Source organism: Mustelus asterias, chromosome 1, assembly GCF_964213995.1.
Source record: "Mustelus asterias chromosome 1, sMusAst1.hap1.1, whole genome shotgun sequence".
In the NCBI taxonomy this organism is placed as follows: Eukaryota; Metazoa; Chordata; class Chondrichthyes; order Carcharhiniformes; family Triakidae; genus Mustelus; species Mustelus asterias.
The window spans coordinates 125,663,614-125,684,517 of record NC_135801.1 but is presented as its reverse complement, the minus strand read 5'-3'; the positions used below and the strand labels follow the sequence as shown (position 1 = coordinate 125,684,517).

The 20,904-nt window shown below is 43.1% G+C and overlaps 1 protein-coding gene across 1 annotated transcript in view; it reads right to left on the bottom strand.

Annotated features, from left to right (window-relative positions):
• Positions 1–2,320: 2,320 nt before the first annotated feature.
• Positions 2,321–20,904, bottom strand: part of LOC144510122 (mannosylglucosyl-3-phosphoglycerate phosphatase-like) — a 71,551-nt gene continuing 52,967 nt past the window's right edge. The window contains exons 8-9 of the mRNA XM_078239498.1: positions 5,166–5,349; positions 2,321–2,511 (exon numbers count right to left, since the gene is read on the bottom strand). Coding sequence (XP_078095624.1) covers positions 2,321–2,511; positions 5,166–5,349 — 375 coding nt within the window. The remainder of the gene's footprint in view (positions 2,512–5,165; positions 5,350–20,904) is intronic.

The window sequence follows — 20,904 nt, the reverse complement described above, 5'->3', positions numbered from 1 at the left end:
CTACAGAGAATGGGCTAGACTATTCTCAAATTTCTAAATTTCTGCCTGTCGGCATCTGGCACCAAATTGTAAGCATTGAGTATAACAATCTTATCTTCCTTGCAATCACACGAGTGCTCTGCTGAGAGGAAAACACTTCCATAGGCTTCCCTTTGCAAGAATATAGTCCACTGTTCTTTAGGCTGATTTGAATAATTATGGGAAAACCCGCTCTGCAAAATGAAAAAAGATCACAGGTGAAATCAAAGTCTGAATATTGTTTAGTGTTTGGGGACTCGAAGTCCAAGTTGACTAACAACTATGGTAGTCTTGGCATCTTCTGCCAGTTGGATATGATTGAGGGCTATGAACACACCTCTGCTCAAAAGAGAGAAAGACTGATTGCAGATGACACACATCAACTCAAAAATTTATTTATCACTTTCCTCAGTGGTTCAAGGATCCTGCTGAGGACTAGGATTTGGAGATCCTTATTCCGTAAAGTGTCATTTGAATCCAATGACCTTGGACTCATGGTTCATCATCTGACAGGATTGTCATGCTGGCACCTGATTCTAATTTGAAATCAGTTAATGACCTTTTACCAAGATATCAGCATTCCAGAACTTCGAACTGCATTCTCTGACAGCCCCCAAGACGAATGGGGCTGTGCCTCCTCTGGGTCTTCAGTCTCAACCTCGTGGATTACCTTTGGGATGTCTGTGCAATGTTGGTTTTGATCTGCATTTTATCAGTGTGTCTGTAACAGTGGAAAAATTGGGCACTACTCAAAACACTGATCTTTTGTGTGAGGTTGCTTCTCACTGCAGTGCTGGCAAGGTCACTCTGCTGGGTGGTTTGGGGGTTTCTTTCCCTGACTTGAGTGGTCCTTTCATTTTTGTGACCTAATATAGGAACACAGAAAATTGGAATAGGCTATGTTTCCCTTCCAGCCTTCTCCACCATTCATTTTGATCTTGGCTGATCATCAAATTCAGTATCCTAATCCCGCCTTCCACCCATAATCCCTTAGTTCCTTTAGCCTCAAGAGCTATATCTAATTTCTTCTTGAAATCACACAATGTTTTGGCCTCAACTACTTTCTGTGGTAGTGAATTCCAGGCCTTAAAGAACTGACTTCCTATTAAACGCAGGGCAGTGTGCTGCTAAGAAATCGTGCTGCTCAAGCCATAGGAAATCAGTGGAGGATATAGGTTAGGTGTGAAGACTGATTTCAACATGGCATCATTATAAAGCAGTAGCCAGATAAAAGCCTCCTCAGCATTTAATATGCCACCTGTCTATGCTCATCCATTCTTCTATTACGTCCTATGTTACTGTATTTTGATTACAACAGAAAATGATGTGAATCTAAAATGTAATTGAGTTTAAAGTTACAATAGAAAATACTCTTTATAATGTAGTTTTCCAATTTGTATCATGTTTTGTTGAACATGATGACATTGATCAGTTTGTATTTATTTACTTAAGACATAGGAAAGGTTTACATATTTTTATTATTTAATACTTTGCTCAGTTTTTAGTTCAGCAATTACAATAATTACCTTAATTGAATTTAAATTTACATTGTCCACTGTTCCAGCAATAGTCTGCTTTATTATGCTAGCTATTCCCAATTTATTACTCCTTCTTGACACTTGTATTGAATTCCACAGCTGTGCAAACTGCACAGTGCCACATGTGCATATTGAGCCCAGTTTGCTATTTATACTAACTGTGCCATTTATTCTGTTGAAACAGGATTAAGTTGTGCCAGCTCCACATCTTTGCCAAGAATGCGAAGTGTCAGATAAGTCCCATCTGGCAGATCAGCTATGGGTCAGGCCAGATATCTGCAAGTATGTCACAGAGACATACTGAAACATGATGTTACCAGATTTAGTGAAATATTATGTACTATTCTTATCACACAATCTTGCAAATCAGTCTTTATGCTGATTTCTTGTACATTTTAACATTATCTACAATTCAAAAATCCAGGAAGTATGAAGATACAAATATGTTTACATGTTCAGAAATGAGGATATATTATGCAAACACTTTTATGAATTCACGCATAGATGTCACAAATTAAAGTGAAAAAAAATCTTGTCTTGGATTCAATCTGAAGACAAAAGGAAACCACACATCAGACACTCATTAAAAAAATTTTTTTTTGCAAGTTTTTTGGCTGGTTTTGTGTCAAGAACTTTCTAACTAGTTTACATAGTTGTGCTATGACATTTGCTCAAACACAGGAAAATAATTTTGTTAAAAGATTTTACTTGGGAATGGCATTTAAATTAAGAATTAAAATACCAAGCTTTGAGAGTTATTTTTACTACTTCAATTCACAACTGAATGAGTTATTTGCACTACAGAGATCTAATGGAAATGTCCTTTGGCCTAGTTCTCGTTCAGATCGTAGTTGCCTGAGGTGTTGTTTCATTTCCTTGGTGACATGATATATTCTTCCTTCCACATCAGGGACAGGAGCAACAATAATTTTGTCATCAGCTTTCTTTTCAAAATCTAAGGAATAACAATAATGATAATTAAATTACTAGAGTCATAGAGATTTACAGCATGTAAACAGGCCCTTTGACTCAACTTGTCCATGCCGCCTCTTTTTTTAACCCCTAAGCTAGTCCCAATTGCCCACGTTTAGCCCATATCCCATCTTATCCATGTAACTGCCTAAACACTTTTTAAAATACAAAATTGTACCTCTACTACTACCTCTGGCAGCTTGTTCCAGACACACACCACCCCCTGTGTGAAAAAATTGCCCCTCTGGACGCTTTTGTATTTCTCCCCTCTCACATTAAACCTATGCCCTTTAGTTTTAGACTCCCCTACCTTTGGGAAAAGATATTGACTATCCAGTTGATCTATGATGCTTATTATTTTAAAGACCTTTACAAGATCACCCTTAAGCCTCCTACGCTCCAGAGAAAAAAGTCCCAGACTATCCAGCCTCTCCTTATAACTCAAACCATCAAATCCTGGTAGCATTCTAGTAAATCATTTCTGCACTCTTTCTAGTTTAATAATATTCGTTCTATAATAGGGTGACCAGAACTGTACACAGTATTCCAAGTGTGGCCTTACCAACGTCTTGTACAACTTAAACAAGACATCCCAACTCCTGTATTCAATGTACTGATCAATGAAACCAAGCAGTTTGAATGCCTTCTTCACCACTCTGTCCACCTGTGACTCCACTTTCAAGGAGCTATGAACCTGTACCCCAGATCTCTTTGTTCTATAACTCTCCCCAACACCTTGCCATTAACTGAGTAAGTCCTGCCCTGGTTCGACCGACCAAAATGCATCACCTCGCATTTATCTAAATTAAACTCCATTTGCCATTCGTCAGCCCACTGGCCAATTGATCAAGATTTCATTGCAATCCTGGATAACCTTCTTCACTGTCCAATATGCCACCAATCTTGGTGTCATCTGCAAACTTACTAACCATGCTACTAAATTCTTATCCAAATCATTTAATATATATGACAAATAACAGTGGACCCAGCACCGATCCCTAAGGCACACCACTGGTCACAGGCCTCCAGTTTGAAAAACAACCTTCTACAATCACCCTCTGTCTTCTGTCATCAAGCCAATTTTGTATCTATTTGGCTACCTCACCCTGGATCCCGTGAGATTTAACCTTATGCAACAACCTACCATGTGGTACCTTGTCAAAGGTTTTGTAAAAGTCCATGTAGACAACATCAACTGCACTGCCCTCAATTACCTTCTTGGTTACGCCTTCAAAAAACAATCAAATTTGTGAGACATGATTTTCCACTCTCAAAGCCATGCTGACTGTCTCTAATCGTCTCTAAATGCCTGTAGATCCTGTCTCTCAAAATACCTTCCAACATCTTACCCACTACAGGTGTGAGGCTCACCGGTCTGTAGTTCCCAGCCTTTTCCCTGCAGCCCTTCTTAAACAAAGGCACAACATTTGCCACCCTCCAATCTTCAGGCACTTTACCTGTGACTATCGATGATTCAAATATCTCTGCTAGGGGACCTGCAACTTACTGCCTAGCCTCCCACATTACTATTAGTATGGGTTAATGAAAAACAGGCTTTTTCCAATAGTCAGCAACCCACAAACAAAATCAGAAGAACAACTTGCTTTGAAACATGCAATTTTTGAGAATAAATTGAATTTTAGGATTTTTGCTTTGAACTCGTCAATATTCCCACACAAGTCTGTCCAGAATTTGTCGAATTATTATGCAGTATGTTCAACTGAAATAAATTTTAGGCTTTAATAAATATAATTCATGAATGTTAAAATGGGCTTTTCAATTTTAATCTTTATTTAGTTAATCAAAAAGCCTATATATTATATATACATCCATTATATTCTGAATGATAATGTGGAGTAGGTACTCAAATTGTAGTTTTTCAATTTCCATTTACTTTATCCCTTTGATAAAGTGCAGATGCATAATGTATTACAGATGTATCAAAACTTTTCTCAGGATTATAGCACACCAATGAATGTCAAATATACTGTCAGAAATTATAACAAAAATGTACTACATTGTTACACAAGATTCCATTGTGTGAGCGCTTTTGGAAAGGCTCTTTTCATTACAGAAGGTTAAGAGGATATTTGATACATACATTCAAATTTCAAATTCAAAACTTGTTCAAGGATTTTGATAAAGGAAAAATAACTAGAGGGCATAAATTGATCAAGATAATGGAGAATTTAATTTATTTTGCATAGCTTTTTAAAAGCAATAATGGAAGAACAATTCACATGATTTAATAATAAAATGGACAAATATGTGATATAAAGCTATTTATAAAGGGATGGGGGAAAGGCAACAAAATGGGATTAAGTAGATAGCTGTTTCGGAGATTGGACAGACATGATATGCTGAACAGCCTCATTGTGTTTGGTAAAATTATATCATTTTATGAATAGCTACTAATGAAATATAATATTTTGCCATATTCAAGGGACAGTTTTTTTAAAAATTGACACTATCTACCTCTACATACCCACAGGGTCAGACAGTGGCAGACACAATGTACAGCTTATCATATTGGTTGCTGTAAAATATATTATAAAGAAAATAAAATCATATTGTAAGGAAAACAAAAACAGTTTTAGAAGAAGGATTAGCTCCTTTAACTAAAGCAAATAAATGTACCTGTTATGGATGCAGCGTGGGAGACTTTGATTAAACTCATCCGATGTCCTGATTTACATTTCTTGAGTCCCTGAACAATTTTTACCGATTCAAAATGGTTAATGACAACAGTGGAGAGACTGGGGGCTGTTTCTGTGTCAACCAGCCACTGACAATTACGGAACATCACATATCCATCTTTCCCCTGTAGAAACCAATATATTGTTTTCATTGTAAAACTGCCAGTGAGCCAGAGCAAAATCTATGATGATGAATTGCCACAAGGTTTTCCCAGTTGCCCATTATTTTTCTAAGGTTCACTAAATTGGTCCCTCGGATAAAGGGGTTGTCCTATGATGCGAGGCGAGTAAATTGGGCCTGTATTCTCTTGAGTTTAGAAGAATAATAAGTGGTCTTATTGAAACATACAAGATTCTGAGGGGGCTCAATAGCATAGACCCTAAGAGATTGTTTCCACTGGTTAGGAAATTTAAAGGGTACGGTTTTGGTAAAGGGGTCCATCATTTAGGACTGTGATCAGGAGAAGTTAATTCGCTGAAAGAGAGTTGTGAATCTTTGGAATTCTCTATCCTAGAGGTGGATGCTCCATCATTTAATACATTCAAGGTTGGGATAGACAGATGTTTGGTTTCTTCGGGAATCATAGAAATCATAGAATCATAGAAACCCTACAGTGCAGAAGGAGGCCATTCGGCCCATCAAGTCTGCACCGACCACAATCCCACCCAGGCCCTACCCCCACATATTTTTACCTGCTAATCCCTCTAACCTCCACATCTCAGGGGCAATTTTTTTAACCTGGCCAATCAACCTAACCTGCACATCTTTGGACTGTGGGAGGAAACCGGAGCACCCGGAGGAAACCCAAGCAGACACGAAGAGAATGTGCAAACTCCACACAGACAGTGACCCGAGCCGGGAATCGAACCCGGGACCCTGGAGCTGTGAAGCAGCAGTGCTAACCACTGTGCTACCATGGGATATATGAGGAGTGGTGGGAAAGTGGAGTTGAAGCCCAAGATCAGCTATGATTGTACTGAATGGTGGAGTAGACTCAACTGGCTATATGGTCTGTTCTTGCTCTATTTCTTGTATTTTTGTTTTCAGTATCATTACCTCCCAGAAAGGCTAGTTCCTTCTTTTGTGGTTCTTCCACTTCTTGTACGTGGCTCTGCTTTAAAATTTTCTCCCTCAGTTTACAGATAATCAGTACCTTTGAGCAACAGTTTTTTGATAATTGTATGACTCTACCCCCTCGCTGGACATTCTTCCCACTTGCGAGTGTGTTCCCACCGCACCAAACACATTTCAAAATAATGGTTGGCAAGCTTTTCCCCATTTTGGTAGGTTTAGGTTTTGGCGTGCTTTCTGTTCTATGGTCTATGAACTGAATGATCTCACTCAATGTTCTCCACAGGTCCTCTCCTTCCCTGCGAACAAACACCTAATTCTGCTGAGTTCTCTTTGCTTCACAATTCGCATTACTTTTACTTGTGTTAAATCCTCTCTTGTCTGTAAGAAATCTGATAATGCTTTGTCTAGGGCCTTGGCTATAATCCTTCGTGAGTCAGTTCATCCTTTAAGATTCCGTAATGACAGTTCCCTGCCACCCTATCAAGATCATTGATGAATGAATCCATGCTGTTGCACGGTCTGCTTTATTTTATTAAATTTTAATGGATGCTGAAATAAGAATCAAAAGCTTGCACGATTTCTTCATAAGAATTGAAGTCTCATCAACCCTCTGCCTTGCTCTCACATTGAAATGTTCCTGTCAGGGAACACTTTAGCAGTCGAGGGCATTCAGCCTCCGATATTCGGGTAAGCGTTCTTCAAGGAGGCCTTCAAGACACACGACAATGCAGAATTGCCAAGCAGAAACTGATAGCCAAGTTCTGCACACATGAGGACGGCCTCAACCAGGATCTTGGGTTCATGTCACACTACCTGTAACCATTTGGCCTGGGTTTGCAAAATCTTACTAACTGTGCTGGCTTGAGACAATTCACAATCACATTGTCTGTACCTGTGAAGATTTGATTACCTGTTAAGATTCGCATTCCAACCATTATCTTGCAATTGAGTCTGTGTCTATATGCGTCCTGTTGTGAACCTAACTCGCCACTCACCTGATGAAGTAGCAGCGCTCTGAAAGCTCGTGCTACCAAATAAACCTGTTGGACTTTAACCTGGTGTTGTGAGACTTCTCACTTTGCTCTCACATTGTCAGTCATAGATAGGCACGTTAGCAACATTCAAGATCTATCTTGATAGAGAAACAGATCGAAATATCGTATGGGCAATAAATGTGGGATCTAAATAAGGATTAGGAATCAGCATAGGCTTGATGGGCCAACGGGTCTGTTCCTGAGCTATATTGTTTTTTGTTCTTTGTTTTAAGTTGAAGCCACTGGGAATAAGGATTGTTAGTTTGCCCTCTGCAATCCCGCTCCCTGCGAAATACCCTCACCCAACACAGCCGCCCATAAATACCTACCAAATGATGAGGTTCCCTCATGTACAGTATTTAACCGCTAATTGACCAAAGGATGTCTATTTTCAATTCAATCTTTCTTTATTATCATAAAGAGACTAATAATCAGCTGTACCTTAGTAGCAGAATACTTTGTATTGCATGACTTTGTTATAAAATGGAGCATCATCCAATATTTCATGAACAATATCATAAAATATTTACTTATTAAAATAATAACTTATCTAAATCTCGTTAATTTGCATTGCATTACTCACAGACAAACAAACACACTTCTGCTACTTAAATATCCAGCTCAGCACAGTCATTTTATTTTAATATTCCTGGCATGTAGTTACACCAGAATGAGCATGCGTTGAGCATGAAGAGATAGCATAGCTTAGGTGCTTCAGAGGCAAGTAGCCTTTGTGAAAGATCAGTGAAAGTTGTTAATTGGCCCCCTTTTCTAGAGGAAACAAAGTGATACAGAAATCTTTAATGCTTGGCTCCAGTCTGATGACTCTTGTGAGCCTCACTTATGCCAATCCATGAATGTAAACACTAGTAGCTTGCCAGCTCAAAGGAAAGGAGAGCTGCAGGAAATCCAACAAGTGTTGCCACTTGAACCACACCCCCTCCCCATCCCCCCCCCCCCCAACCAAACCCATTCCCTTTGATGTGTCAGGCCATCTTTGGGTTACAAGGAACTTTACCATCAGAAATGGCATGGTGGCACAGGAGTTAGCACTGCTACCTCACAGTGCCAGGGATCAGGGTTCAATTCCGGCATCAGGTGACTGCGCGCAGTTTGCACATTCTCCCTGTATCTGTGTGTCTGCATGGGTATCATAGAACATAGAAAAACTACAGCACAAACAGGCCCTTCGGTCCACAAGTTGCACCGGTCATGTCCCTACCCACCTAGGCTTATATATAGACTTACCTATAACCCTCAATCCTATTAAGCCCCATGTACTCATCCAGGAGTCTCTTAAAAGACCCTATCGAGTTTGCCTCCACCACCACTGACGGCAGCCGATTCCACTCACCCACGGCAGCCGATTCCACTCACCCACCACCCTCTGAGTGAAAAACTTACCCCTGACATCTCCTCTGTACCTACTCCCCAGCACCTTAAACCTGTGTCCTCTCGTAGCAACCATTTCAGCCTTGGGAAAAAGCCTCTGAGAGTCCACCCGATCTATACCTCTCAACATCTTGTTCACCTCTATCAGGTCACCTCTCATCCTTCGTCTCTCCAAGGAGAAAAGACCAAGCTCCCTCAACCTATCCTCATAAGGCATGCCACCCAATCCAGGCAACATCCTTGTAAATCTTCTCTGCACCCTTTCAATAATTTCCACATCCCTCCTGTAATGAGGCGACCAGAACTGAGCACATACTCTAAGTGGGGTCTGACGAGGGTCTTATAAAGCTGCATCATTATCTCCCGACTCCTAAACTCAATCCCTCGATTGATGAAGGCCTGCACACCATACGCCTTCTTAACCACCTCCTCTACCTGCGAGGCCGATTTAAGAGTCCTATGGACCCGGACCCCAATGTCCTTCTGATCCTCTACACTGCTAAGAGTCTTACCCTTGATATTATACTCCTTCATCCCATTTGACCTGCCAAAATGGACCACTACACATTTATCCGCCCAGTCTCGCATCCTATCTATGTCACGCTGCAGCTTCTGACATCCCTCCAAACTATCCACAACACCAACTTTCGTGTCGTCGGCAAACTTACCAACCCATCCCTCCACTTACTCATCCAGGTAATTTATAAAAATGACAAACAGCAAGGGTCCCAGAACAGATCCCTGGGGCACTCCACTGGTGACCGACCACCATTCAGAAAAAGACCCATCTACAACCACTCTCTGCCTTCTGCAGGCAAGCCAGTTCTGGATCCACAAGGCAACAGCCCCTTGGATCCCATGCCCTCTCACTTTCTCGAGAAGTCTTGCATGGGGGACCTTATCGAACGCCTTGCTGAAGTCCATGTAAACCACATCTACCGCTTTTCCTTCGTCAATGTGTTTAGTCACATTTTCAAAGAACTCCACCAGGCTCGTAAGGCACGATTTGCCTTTGACAAAGCCGTGCTGACTACTTTTGAGCATACTAAACTTCTCTAAATGTTCATAAATCCTGTCCCTCAGGATCTTCTCCATCAACTTACCAACCACTGAGGTTAGACTCACCGGTCGGTAATTTCCTGGGCTATCCCTATTCCCTTTCTTGAATATAGGAACCACATCCGCAATCCTCCGGAACCACTCCCATCTCCATTGACGATGCAAAGATCATCGCCAGAGGCTCTGCAATCTCTTCCCTCACCTCCCACAGTAATCTGGGGTACATCCCATCCGGTCCCGGTGACTTATCTATCTTGATGCTATTCAAAATTTCCAACACATCCTCTTTCTTAATGTCCACATACTCAATCTCTTCAGTCCGCCGCAATCCTGTAGTACAACCACACAGGTCTTTTTCCACCGTGAATACCGAGGCAAAGTATTCACTAAGCACCTCTGCTATTTCTTCCGGTTCTGTACAGTCTTTCTCACCTTCACATTTTATAGGTCCTATTCCTTCACATCTTATCCTTTTACTCTTCACATATTTATAGAACGCCTTAGGGTTCTCCTTAATCTTACCTACCAAGGCCTTCTCGTGACCCCTTCTGGCTCTCCTAATTTCCTTCTTAAGTCCCTTCCTACAAGCTATATACTCATCTAGATCCCCATCATTGCCTAGCTCTCTGAACCTTTTGTACGCTTTCCTTTTCTTTTTGACTAGGTTCAGCACAGCTTTCGTGCACCATGGTTCCCGTAACCTACCAAAACCTCCCTGTCTCATCGGAACGTTGTCATGCAGAACTCCAGACAAACATTCCTTGAACATCTGCCACCTTACTTCGGTACTTTTCCTCGAGAATACCTCCTTCCAATTTACGCCTCTAATCTCCTGCCTGATGGCTTCATATTTCCCCTTACTCCAGATAAACACTTTCCTAGCTTGCCTGATCCTATCTCTTTCCAATGCTAGCGTAAAGGAGATAGAGTTATGATCACTATGCCCAAGATGCTCCCCCACTGAGAGATCCGACACCTGTCCAGGCTCATTAGCCAGTACCAGATCGAGTACAGCCTCTCCTCTTGTAGGCTTATCCACATGCTGTATCAGGAAACCCTCCTGAACACACCTAACAAACTCCTCCCCATCCAAACCCCTTACCCTAGGGATATTCCAATCGATGTTTGGGAAATTAAAGTCTCCCATCACGACAACCCTGTTATTACTGCATCTCTCCAGGATCTGTTTCCCTATCTGCTCCTCAACATCCCTGTTACAATTGGGCGGCCTGTAGAAAACACCAGCAAAGTTATCGACCCCTTCCCGCTCCGAACTTCCACCCACAGAGACTCCGTAGACAATCCCTCCACGACTTCCACCTTCTCTACAGCTGTGACACTATCCCTGATCAGCAGTGCCACTTCCTCCCCCCCCCCCTCTTTTGCCTCCCTCTCTGTCCTTTCTGAAACATCTGAAACCCGGCACCTGAAGTATCCAGTCTTATCCCTGTCCCCAAGTCTCCGTAATGGCCACCACATCACACTTCCAAGCATCGATCCACACTCTTAGCTCATCCACTTTATTCACTACACTCCTGGCGTTAAAATAGACACATCTCAAACATTTGGTCTGAGCTCTCCCCTTCTCCATCACCCGTCTATTCTCCCTCTTACACTGTCTACAATCACTCTTTATTTGCGGGCTAACCTCCTCGTTCTCAGTCACCTCATCTCGATTCCCTCCCCCCAACCTTTCTAGTTTAAAGTCTCCCCAGTAACCTTAGCCAACCTTCCTGCCAGGATATTGGTCCCCCTGGGATTTAAGTGCCACCCGTCTTTTTCATACAGGTCACACCTGCCCCTAAAGAGGTCCCAATGATCCAGGAACCTGAATCCCTGCCCCCCGCTCCAGTCCCTCAGCCACGCATTCATCCTCTACCTCACTCCATTCCTGCTCTCACTTTCCCGTGGCACCGGCAGCAATCCCGAGATTACTACCTTTGCGTTCCTCCTTCCCAACTGTCTACCTAACTCCCTATATTCTCTTTTCATGACCCCTTCCCTCTTCTTACCTATGTCAGCGGTACCAATATGTACCACGACCTCTGGCTCCTCTCCCTCCCACCTCAGGATATCTGGGACGCCATCAGAGACATCCCGGATTCCGGCACCAGGGAGACAGACCACCATCCGAGACTCCCGTCTGCCTCCGCAAAAACGCCTGTCCGACCCCCTTACTGTTGAGTCCCCGATTAATACTGCCTCCTCCTTTCCTTAGCCCGAGCTACAGGGCTGGACTCTGCTCCAGAGACACTTTGAGTGCTCCGGTTTCCTCCCACATTCCAAAGATGTACGGGTTCGGTTGATTGATTGATTGGTTATGCTAAATTGCCCCTCAAGTATCAGAGAGATTAGCAGGGTAAATATGTGGCGTTATGGGGATAGGGCCCAGGTGAGAGTGCTGTTGCTGCAGGCTCAATAGGCTGAATGACCTCCTTCTGCATTATAGGAATTCTATGAAATACACTTTTGTTTTGCTTCAGTATGGCATAGAAATTAAATGATGGCGTGCTCTTTGTCCTCATATATATATCTTCTTGAGGCCTTCTGTGTAAAATTGTGCTGTCCTGAATGCCGGAGCTGTACTGTCCACAATAAGGATAATCTGGTTTGCTTGTAACCTAAATAGCACTCCTCAAAGGGACCATTTTAAGCTATCACCAAAATGGTATGTTTAAAAAATACTTAACTGAATGTGCAGCCACTGGATGCAGGAGTCCTCATCCAAGCTCCACAGTAGACTGTTGTCACGCCCCAGTCACTATCCTCCGCCTAAAATGCTACTTTCCTCTCTTGATTGCATTCCCCATTTTCCATTAGCAGCCTAAGGGTCACTGTCAGTGTTGGAGTGATTTGAAACTCAAAGACTCTTTACCAGAAAGCTGCCCTGGGATTCCCTGCAGGTGTGCACAACTTACTGGTTTCATTTATTTGAAGACAGAAACCCAATATTGGTTTGATGTTGAGGACCATTACTCTCATCAGCCCTCTGCCAACCAGCTCTTGCATTCAATGATTGGCTGTGATATTTCTTTCGACACCAATCAAGTAAACAAACTCAAATTAACTGAGGGACAAAGTAAAAGGGGCGGCTCCCCAAAAGGAAGGGGGGAACAGCCCGAACCAAAATCAAAGTCGAAAGGAAACTTAAAACGTCAAACCAAAAGGTGATTATCGGGGTCGATAATACACCCCAGCCCCTGCGGCGCCCAGCGTTCGCGGAAGGCGTCAACCGCGCCCGTGGACACCGCATGCTATGATTGGCTGTGATAAGGTCTGATGCCAAGCAGTCTAAAAGAGATTGAATTGAGCAGGTGCTCACGAGTAGGTTTAATTTAACGGCTCTATTAAAGATCTTTCCATCATTTTACTGGCCAATAAGCCAGTAATTGCCGAGCTAGATTTATCTTGCTTTATGTGGAAGAAACATACCTGGGCATTCTTTCACATTGTCCAGTGTTATAGTTGCACTGGCAGCCAACATTAAAGGGGATGTAAAAGTTGTCTATCAACATAGAGACAGTAAATAGTAGTTAGAGGAGGGGTGGGACCAATTAAGAACCAAAAAAAGAAACCACACATAAGAGGCACAGATACTAAATGAGTATTTTGCATCAGTGTTTACCAAGGAAGAAGCTGCTGAAATCAGAATGAAAGATGAGGTAGTTGAAATACTAGATACTAAAAATTGCTGACGAAGAGGTATTAGTTTGAGCAAAGTTGATTCTACTTGAAGTTGTTAAGTCACCAGGACTAAATGGGCTCCTTGAATACTAAGCAAAATAAAGGGAAAACAAATTCTGGAGGCACTGACCTTAATCTTCCAATCCTTCTTTAATGCTGGGGTGGTAGCAAGGTATCACTGCAAATGTTACACTTTGTTCAAAAAAGGAGTGCAAGAATAAACCAGGCAGCTCGAGGCCTGTCAGTTTAACCTGGGTGGTGGGAAAGCTTTTTGGAATGATAATCCAGAAAAAAATAACAGTCACTTGGACAAGTGTGGATTAGTTAAGAAAAGTCAGCTCATATTTGTTAAAGGCAGATTATGTTTGCCTAAATTCGAGTCTTTTGATGAACTAACAAAAAGGTTAATGAGGGTAATGTGGTTGATGTGGTGGACATGGATTTTCAAAAGATATTTTTATATATATAGTCATAGAGATTTATAGTGTGGAAACAGGCCCTTCGGCCCAACTTGTTCATGCTGCCCAGTTTTTATCATTAAGCCAGTCCCAATCGCCCGCTTTTGGCTCATATTCCTCTATACCAATTTTACCCATGTAACTGCCTAAATGCTTTTTAAAAGATATTTGATGAACTGGCCTTGATAGGATAGCCATTAAAGTTAAAGCTCATGGAATTAAAAGGACAGGGTATCATGGATTCAAAATTGGTTGAGTGACACGAAGCAAAGTGGTGGTGAAGGGTTGTTTTTCAGACTAGACCCGGGGCTGCTTTTAGAGCTATTAAAACCTAGACTTGGGCGTATGGGCATAATTTCAACATTTGCAGATGGCACAAAACTTGGTTGCACTGTAAAATGAAACGAGAATAGTGATAGACTTCAAGACAGCATAGACAGGTTGGTGGAATGGGTGTACATGTGGCAGAAGAAAGTGACATAATTTAGTAGAAAGAACAAGGCCAGACAATATAAAATAAAAGGTCCAGGAACAGGGACATCTGAGGGTATTGTGCATAGCATTAAAGGCAGCAGGGCAGGTTGAGAAAGTGGTTAAAAAGGCATATGGGATCTTTTATAAATCGGAGCATAGAGCCACATTTGGGCTATTGAGGCAGGCAGCCTGAGTTGTAAAACTTCTCAATCCACCAGACCAACTTCAGGAAAACATACCATGAAGTATGCAATTTTCACTGTAGAAGGGTATTTGCGGGATCAAGTCCAGCCCATTGCCTGAAAGCAGAGTAAGGGATGGGCATGTCAATGCTCTGGGACTTCATTTCAGAAGTTAAGCCCTCTTGCCCTCACCCCCAGCACACATTCATCTCCCCACATAGCCTCATAACCCCTCATATCCTCCATGTCAACTCAATACAACTCATGACCCAGGCACACCCCCATGGCTCCTCATACTCTCCATGCCACCTCCATGTTAACCTATGCCCCCAACCACACCCTTGGCCCTCATGCCTTCTATGCTACCACCACATCAACTTATGTACCCATCCACCTTTCATGACCCTTCTACCCTGATGCCACCTCCACAGCCACTCACCCAGTATAATGAGTCGAGCTCAGGAGACATCTGGAAATTTTAAAAATTCTAATAAACGAATAAAGATCTCACTCCGACACACCTGATAGCCAAAATACTCCCATTCATAAAACCGGTTCAAAGTTTTAAAACACTTCAAGTAATTAATCTCTTATAAAACAAACTACTATTCAGACCACATATCAAGAACCCCAATAGACACCAGCCAACCCTCTGGCCCCACCCCGTTTGGCACTGCCCAGTGGGCAGTGTCAAGGTGCCCCTTGGGCAGTGCCAGGTAATTTAATTGTAGAGATAAACCACGAACAACAGACCAGTGAGTCTCACGTCAGTGGTAGGGAAATTATTAGAGAAACTTCTGAAGGAAAGCATTTATCTCCACTTCGAGAGCAAAGCTTAGAAACATAGAAAAACTACGGCACAAAACAGGCCCTTCGGCCCCACAAGTTGTGCCGAACATATCCCTACCTTTTAGGCCTACCTATAACCCTCCATCCTATTAAGTCCCGTGTACTCATCCAGGAATCTCTTAAAATACCCTATTGGGTTTGCCTCCACCACCACTGATGGCAGCCAATTCCACTCGCCCGCCGCCCTCTGTGAGAAAAACTTCCCCCTAACATTTCCCCTGTACCTACCCCCCAACACCTTTAAACCTGTGTCCTCTCGTAGCAGCCATTTCCACCCTGGGAAAAAGCCTCAGAGTCCACCCGATCTATGCCTCTCAACATCTTGTATACCTCTATTAGGTCTCCTCTCATCCTACATCTGTCCAAGGAGAAAAGACGGAGCTCTCTCAGCCTATCCTCATAAGGCATGCCACTCAATCCAGGCAACATCCTTGTAAATCTCCTCTACACCCTTTCAATCTTTTCCACATCCTTCCTGTAATGAGGCAACCAGAACTGAGCACAGTACTCCAAGTGGGGTCTGACGAGGGTCTTATATAGCTGCATCATTATCCCCAGACTCCTAAACTCAATCCCTCTACTGATAAAGGCCAGCACGCCATACGCCTTCTTAACCACCTCCTCCACCTGCGGGACCGATTTTAGAGTCCTATGGACCCGGACCCCAAGGTCCTTCTGATCCTCTACAGTACTAAGAGTCTTTCCCTTTATATTGTACTCCTTCATCCCATTTGACCTGCCAAAATGGGCCACTACGCATTTATCTGGGTTGAAGTCCATCTGCCACTTCTCCGCCCAGTCTTGCAACCTATCTATGTCCCTCTGTAACTTCTGACATCCCTCCAGACTATCCACAACCTCACCAACCTTCGTGTCGTCGGCAAACTTACCAACCCATCCCTCCACTTACTCATCCAGGTCATTTATGAAAATGACAAACAGCAAGGGTCCCAGAACAGATCCCTGGGGCACACCACTGGTGACCAACCTCCGTTTAGAAAAAGACCCATCTATACTCACTCTCTGCCTCCTTTGGGCAAGCCAGTTCTGGATCCACTGGGCAGCAGCCCCTTGGATCCCATGCCCTCTCACTTTTTCTAGAAGCCTTGCATAGGGGACCTTATTGAACGCCTTGCTAAAATCATATAAACCACATCTACTGCTTTCCCTTCGCCAATGTGTTTAGTCACATTTTCAAAGAACTCCACCAGGCTCGTAAGGCACGATCTGCCTTTGACAAAGCCATGCTGAGTATTCTTGAGCATATTAAACCTCTCTAAATGCTCATAAATCTAAATCACCCAAGTTGCTACAAAAGCCAAAATTAGAGGCTTAATCAGGGATAGTCAACATGGCTTCGTCAGAGGGAGGTCGTGTCTAATAAATTTGATTGAATTTTTTTGAGGTGACCAGGTATGTAGATGAGGATAGTGCAGTCGATGTAGATATGGATTTCAACGAAGCCTTTGACAAGGTCCCACATGGGAGACTTGTAAAGAAGGTAAATTCACATGGGATACAGGGTAATTTGGCTCATTTGTAGGAGACAGAGGGTGATGACAGAAGGCTGATTTAGTGATTCGAAGCCAATGTCCAGTGGCGTACCACAAGGATCTGTGTTGGGCCCCCTATAATTCGTCATTTATATAAATGACATTGATAACTATGTGGGGGGTGGGATTAGTAAGTTTGTGGATGACAAAGATTGGATGGGTGGTTAACAGTGAGGCAGAGTGTCTTGGGCTACAAGAAGTTATAGACGGAATGGTCAAATGGGCAGTTAAGTGGCAGATGAAATTTAACTCTGAAAAGCATGAGGTAATACACTTTGGAAGGAGTAATTTGACAATAAAGTATTCAATTAATGGTAGGACACTAGGAAATTCTTTGGAACACAGGGACCTTGGCGTGTTCGTCCACAGATCTCTGAAAGCAGAAGGGCATGTTAGGTTGTGAAAAAGGCATAAGGGACACTTGCCTTTATCAATCGAAGCATTACAAAAGCAGAGAAGTCATGTTGGAATTGTATAGAACTTTGGTGAGGCCACAGCTAGAGTACTGTATGCAGTTCTGGTCGCCAGGATGATTGCACTGGAGACTTACCAGGATGCTGCCTGAGATGGAATATTTAAGTTATGAAGAGAGGTTGGATAGGCTTTGGTTGTTTTCGTTGGAGCAGAGAAGACTGAGGGGTGTCCTGATCGAGGTGTACAAGATTATGAGAGACATGGACAGAGTGGATAAGGAGCAGCTGTTCTCCTTAGTTGAAGGGTCAGTCACGACATAGGTTCAAGGTGAGGGGCAGGAGGTTTAGGGGGATGTGAGGAAAAATTTTTTATCCAGAGGGTGGTGACAATCTGGAATGCGCTGCCTGAGGATGGTGGAGGCGGGTTGCCTCACATCCTTTAAAAAGTATCTAGATGAGCACTTTGCACATCATAACATTCAGGGATATGGGCCAAGTGCTGGCAGATGGGATTAGGTGGGAGTTCAGGTGTTTCTAATGTGTTAGTGTGGACTCGATAGGCCAAAGGTCCTCTTCTGCGCTATATTATTCTATGATTCTATGACTGAAACACTACATTGTGCAACCTCTCCTTTTCTTCCCCCATGTACAAAGAACAATACAGCACAGGAACAGGCCCTTCGGCCCTCCAAGCCCGCGCCGCTCCCTGGTCCAAACTAGACCATTCTTTTGTATAAATGTACTCTATGAACAGTATGATTTGTCTGTATAATACTCAAGAAACAATACTTTTCACTGTATCCCAATACATATGACAATAATATCAAAGGCAAAAGAGCGGGACTAGGTATAATGCTCTTTCAGGAAGCCAGTGCAGACTCGATGGGCTAAATGACCTCCTTCTGAATTGTATAGATTCTGTGATTTATTTACTAGCTAGATTAAAGAAGCAAGGGTTGTTTTTCTTGGAGCAAAGAAGGAGGATGAGAATTACTTCACATCTGTAGTCCCGTCACAGCATTCACTTACACACTCCACTTGCCCAAAGACACAAATCTTGGTGGGTCATATATCTAGTTTAGGCTCAAGGACACTTCTACAGCAGGTGGAGGCTGTGACAGCCAAGGTCTCTGGCACTTGGAGGCTTGTTAGAGAAGAGGTCCCTGCTAAGTCAGAGTCAGGTGACGAGCCTCTGGAGGTGGTTATGAAAAGGATGCTGCAGTTTCAAAGAGACGCAGGGGAACACCATGCCGAGGTGTCAGAGGCCCTGAACAGAGGGTCACAAGAGACAGAGGAGTCCATCTGATGCTCTCTGATGTTGTGGCTCTGCCATGTGAGCGCATGTAAGTCTCCATGGAGAGAACAGCATAAAGCATGGAAAACCTGGTCCAGCAGAATTCCCAGTTTCTGCCAGGTATGTGTTCAGACCCTGCACTCCATTGCTCTAGCCATGACTGAGCTTCTGCAGTGGCTACGCGAGGGGGGAACCAGGCACTTCAACCTGATTCAAGGTGCCCCTTCTCCTCAAGGGATCAGATAGGAAGTCATGGGTACCCAAAGGGAGGAGCATCAAATGGACATCCTGGGGGCATCCATTCCAATGGGGTCCAGGCATTCCCAATCCCCTCTGCCTGTGACCCTATTTTCTGCAACTGCTCAAGCTGAGAAGGCTGTACCTACATCTGAGCAGGTGACCGAAAAAGACCTGCAGAGGATGTATACCAAAGTCATCACAAACAATAGACTTCGATCCTGAAACAATGAAAGGATACTTGGAATATGGTGTTCCCATAATCCTACTAGTCTTAGCCTTCTTGGTGGTACAGATCATGGGCCAGGGAGGTACTATTGAAGTAAAATGGTGAACTTGCTCCACTGCATCTGTAAATAATGTATACTGTGGCTAAAATGTATTGCAAATGGGCTAGATTGATACAGAGTCTAGTGGTAGCAACACCAGTGACTGCTCTGTCCTGTAAGGTGTTGAGTTTTGAGTGTTTTTTGCAGCCGTAAGTAAGCCTCAAATAAGTTGAGTGTTCTTTTACATTCCCAGTTTAAAACTCAAGGATGCTTCAGAGGCATTGATGGTTATAAGAATCAAACTGCAAAAAAGTGCCCAATGCAACCATTATTTATGGGCATATGGACAAGGCTTGCACTATGAGCAGAGCTTTCCAAGGATTAGAAAATGCTGCACAATATCATTATGATCTCACGTATTTAAAATTTGAAGGCTTACACATTCTGGTGTGTAGGCATGCAAACTACTCAAAACTCCAATTGGAAAATTGAACTTTAAAGTAAAGTAAAAAGTTTATTTATTAATTACAAGTAAGGCTTACATTAACGCTGCAATGAAGGTACTGTGAAATTCCCCTACTCGCCACACTCTGGTGCCTATTTGGGTCAATGCACCTAACCAGCACGTCTTTCAGACTGAGAGAGGAAACCAGAGCACCCGGAGGAAACCCATGTAGACACGGGGAGGACATTCAGACTCCAAGCCAGGAATCAAACCGGGTCCCTGGTGCTGTGAGGTAGGACTTGGAACACCTCAGGTACTTTTGGCTCTAAATTTGGAAATGGTGAAAGGACCAGGAAACTCAGTGTCATGGCACCTTAGAAAATCAGGGTGTAAATTTTGTATTAATTACAACCTTTACTAATCTTCCTAAAATATTGAAACAACTTAAGTGCCTAATGTGCACATTGCCACTAATTCTGTGGAAGCTCAGGGGTCAAGCGATAGAATCATGAAAGCAGAATTGAAGGTCAGTGTCCTCTGCTATGTCAATATATCACCTTTTGATTACGGTGGCACAGTGGTTAGCACTGCTGCCTCACAGCACCAGGGACCCGAGTTCAATTCCGGTCTCAGGTCACTGCCTGTGTCGAGTTTGCACATTCTCTTCGTGTCTGCGTGGGTTTCCTCCAGTTTCCTCCCACACTCCAAAGATGTGCAGGTTAGGTTGATTGGCTTTGTCAAATTGGCCTTAGTATCAAGGGGACTAGCAGGGTAAATACATGTGGTTATGGGGATAGGGCATGGGTGGGATTGTTGTCAGTGCAGGCTTGATGGGCCGAATGGCCTCCTTCTACACTGTAGGGATTCTATGATATATCGTGTAGACCAAGATATGCTGGCATAGCCAGGTCTGCACCATTTTCCAGGGAGTTCTGACAGTTGCCTGCCAAAATTATAGCAGAAGACCTGCAAAACTCAGAGTCATAGAGGTTTACAGCATGGAAACAGACTCTTCGGCCCAACTTGTCCCTTTTTTTAACCCCTAAGCTAGTCCCAATTGCCCATGTTTGGCCCATATCCCTCTATACCCACCTTACGCATGTAACTGTCTAAATGCTTTTTAAAAGACAAAATTGTATCTGCCTCTACTACTACCTCTGGCGGCTTGTTCCAGACACTCACCACCCTCTGTGTGAAGAAATTGCTCCTCTGGACCCTTTCGTATCTCTCCCCTCTCACCTTAAACCTATGCCCTCTAGTTT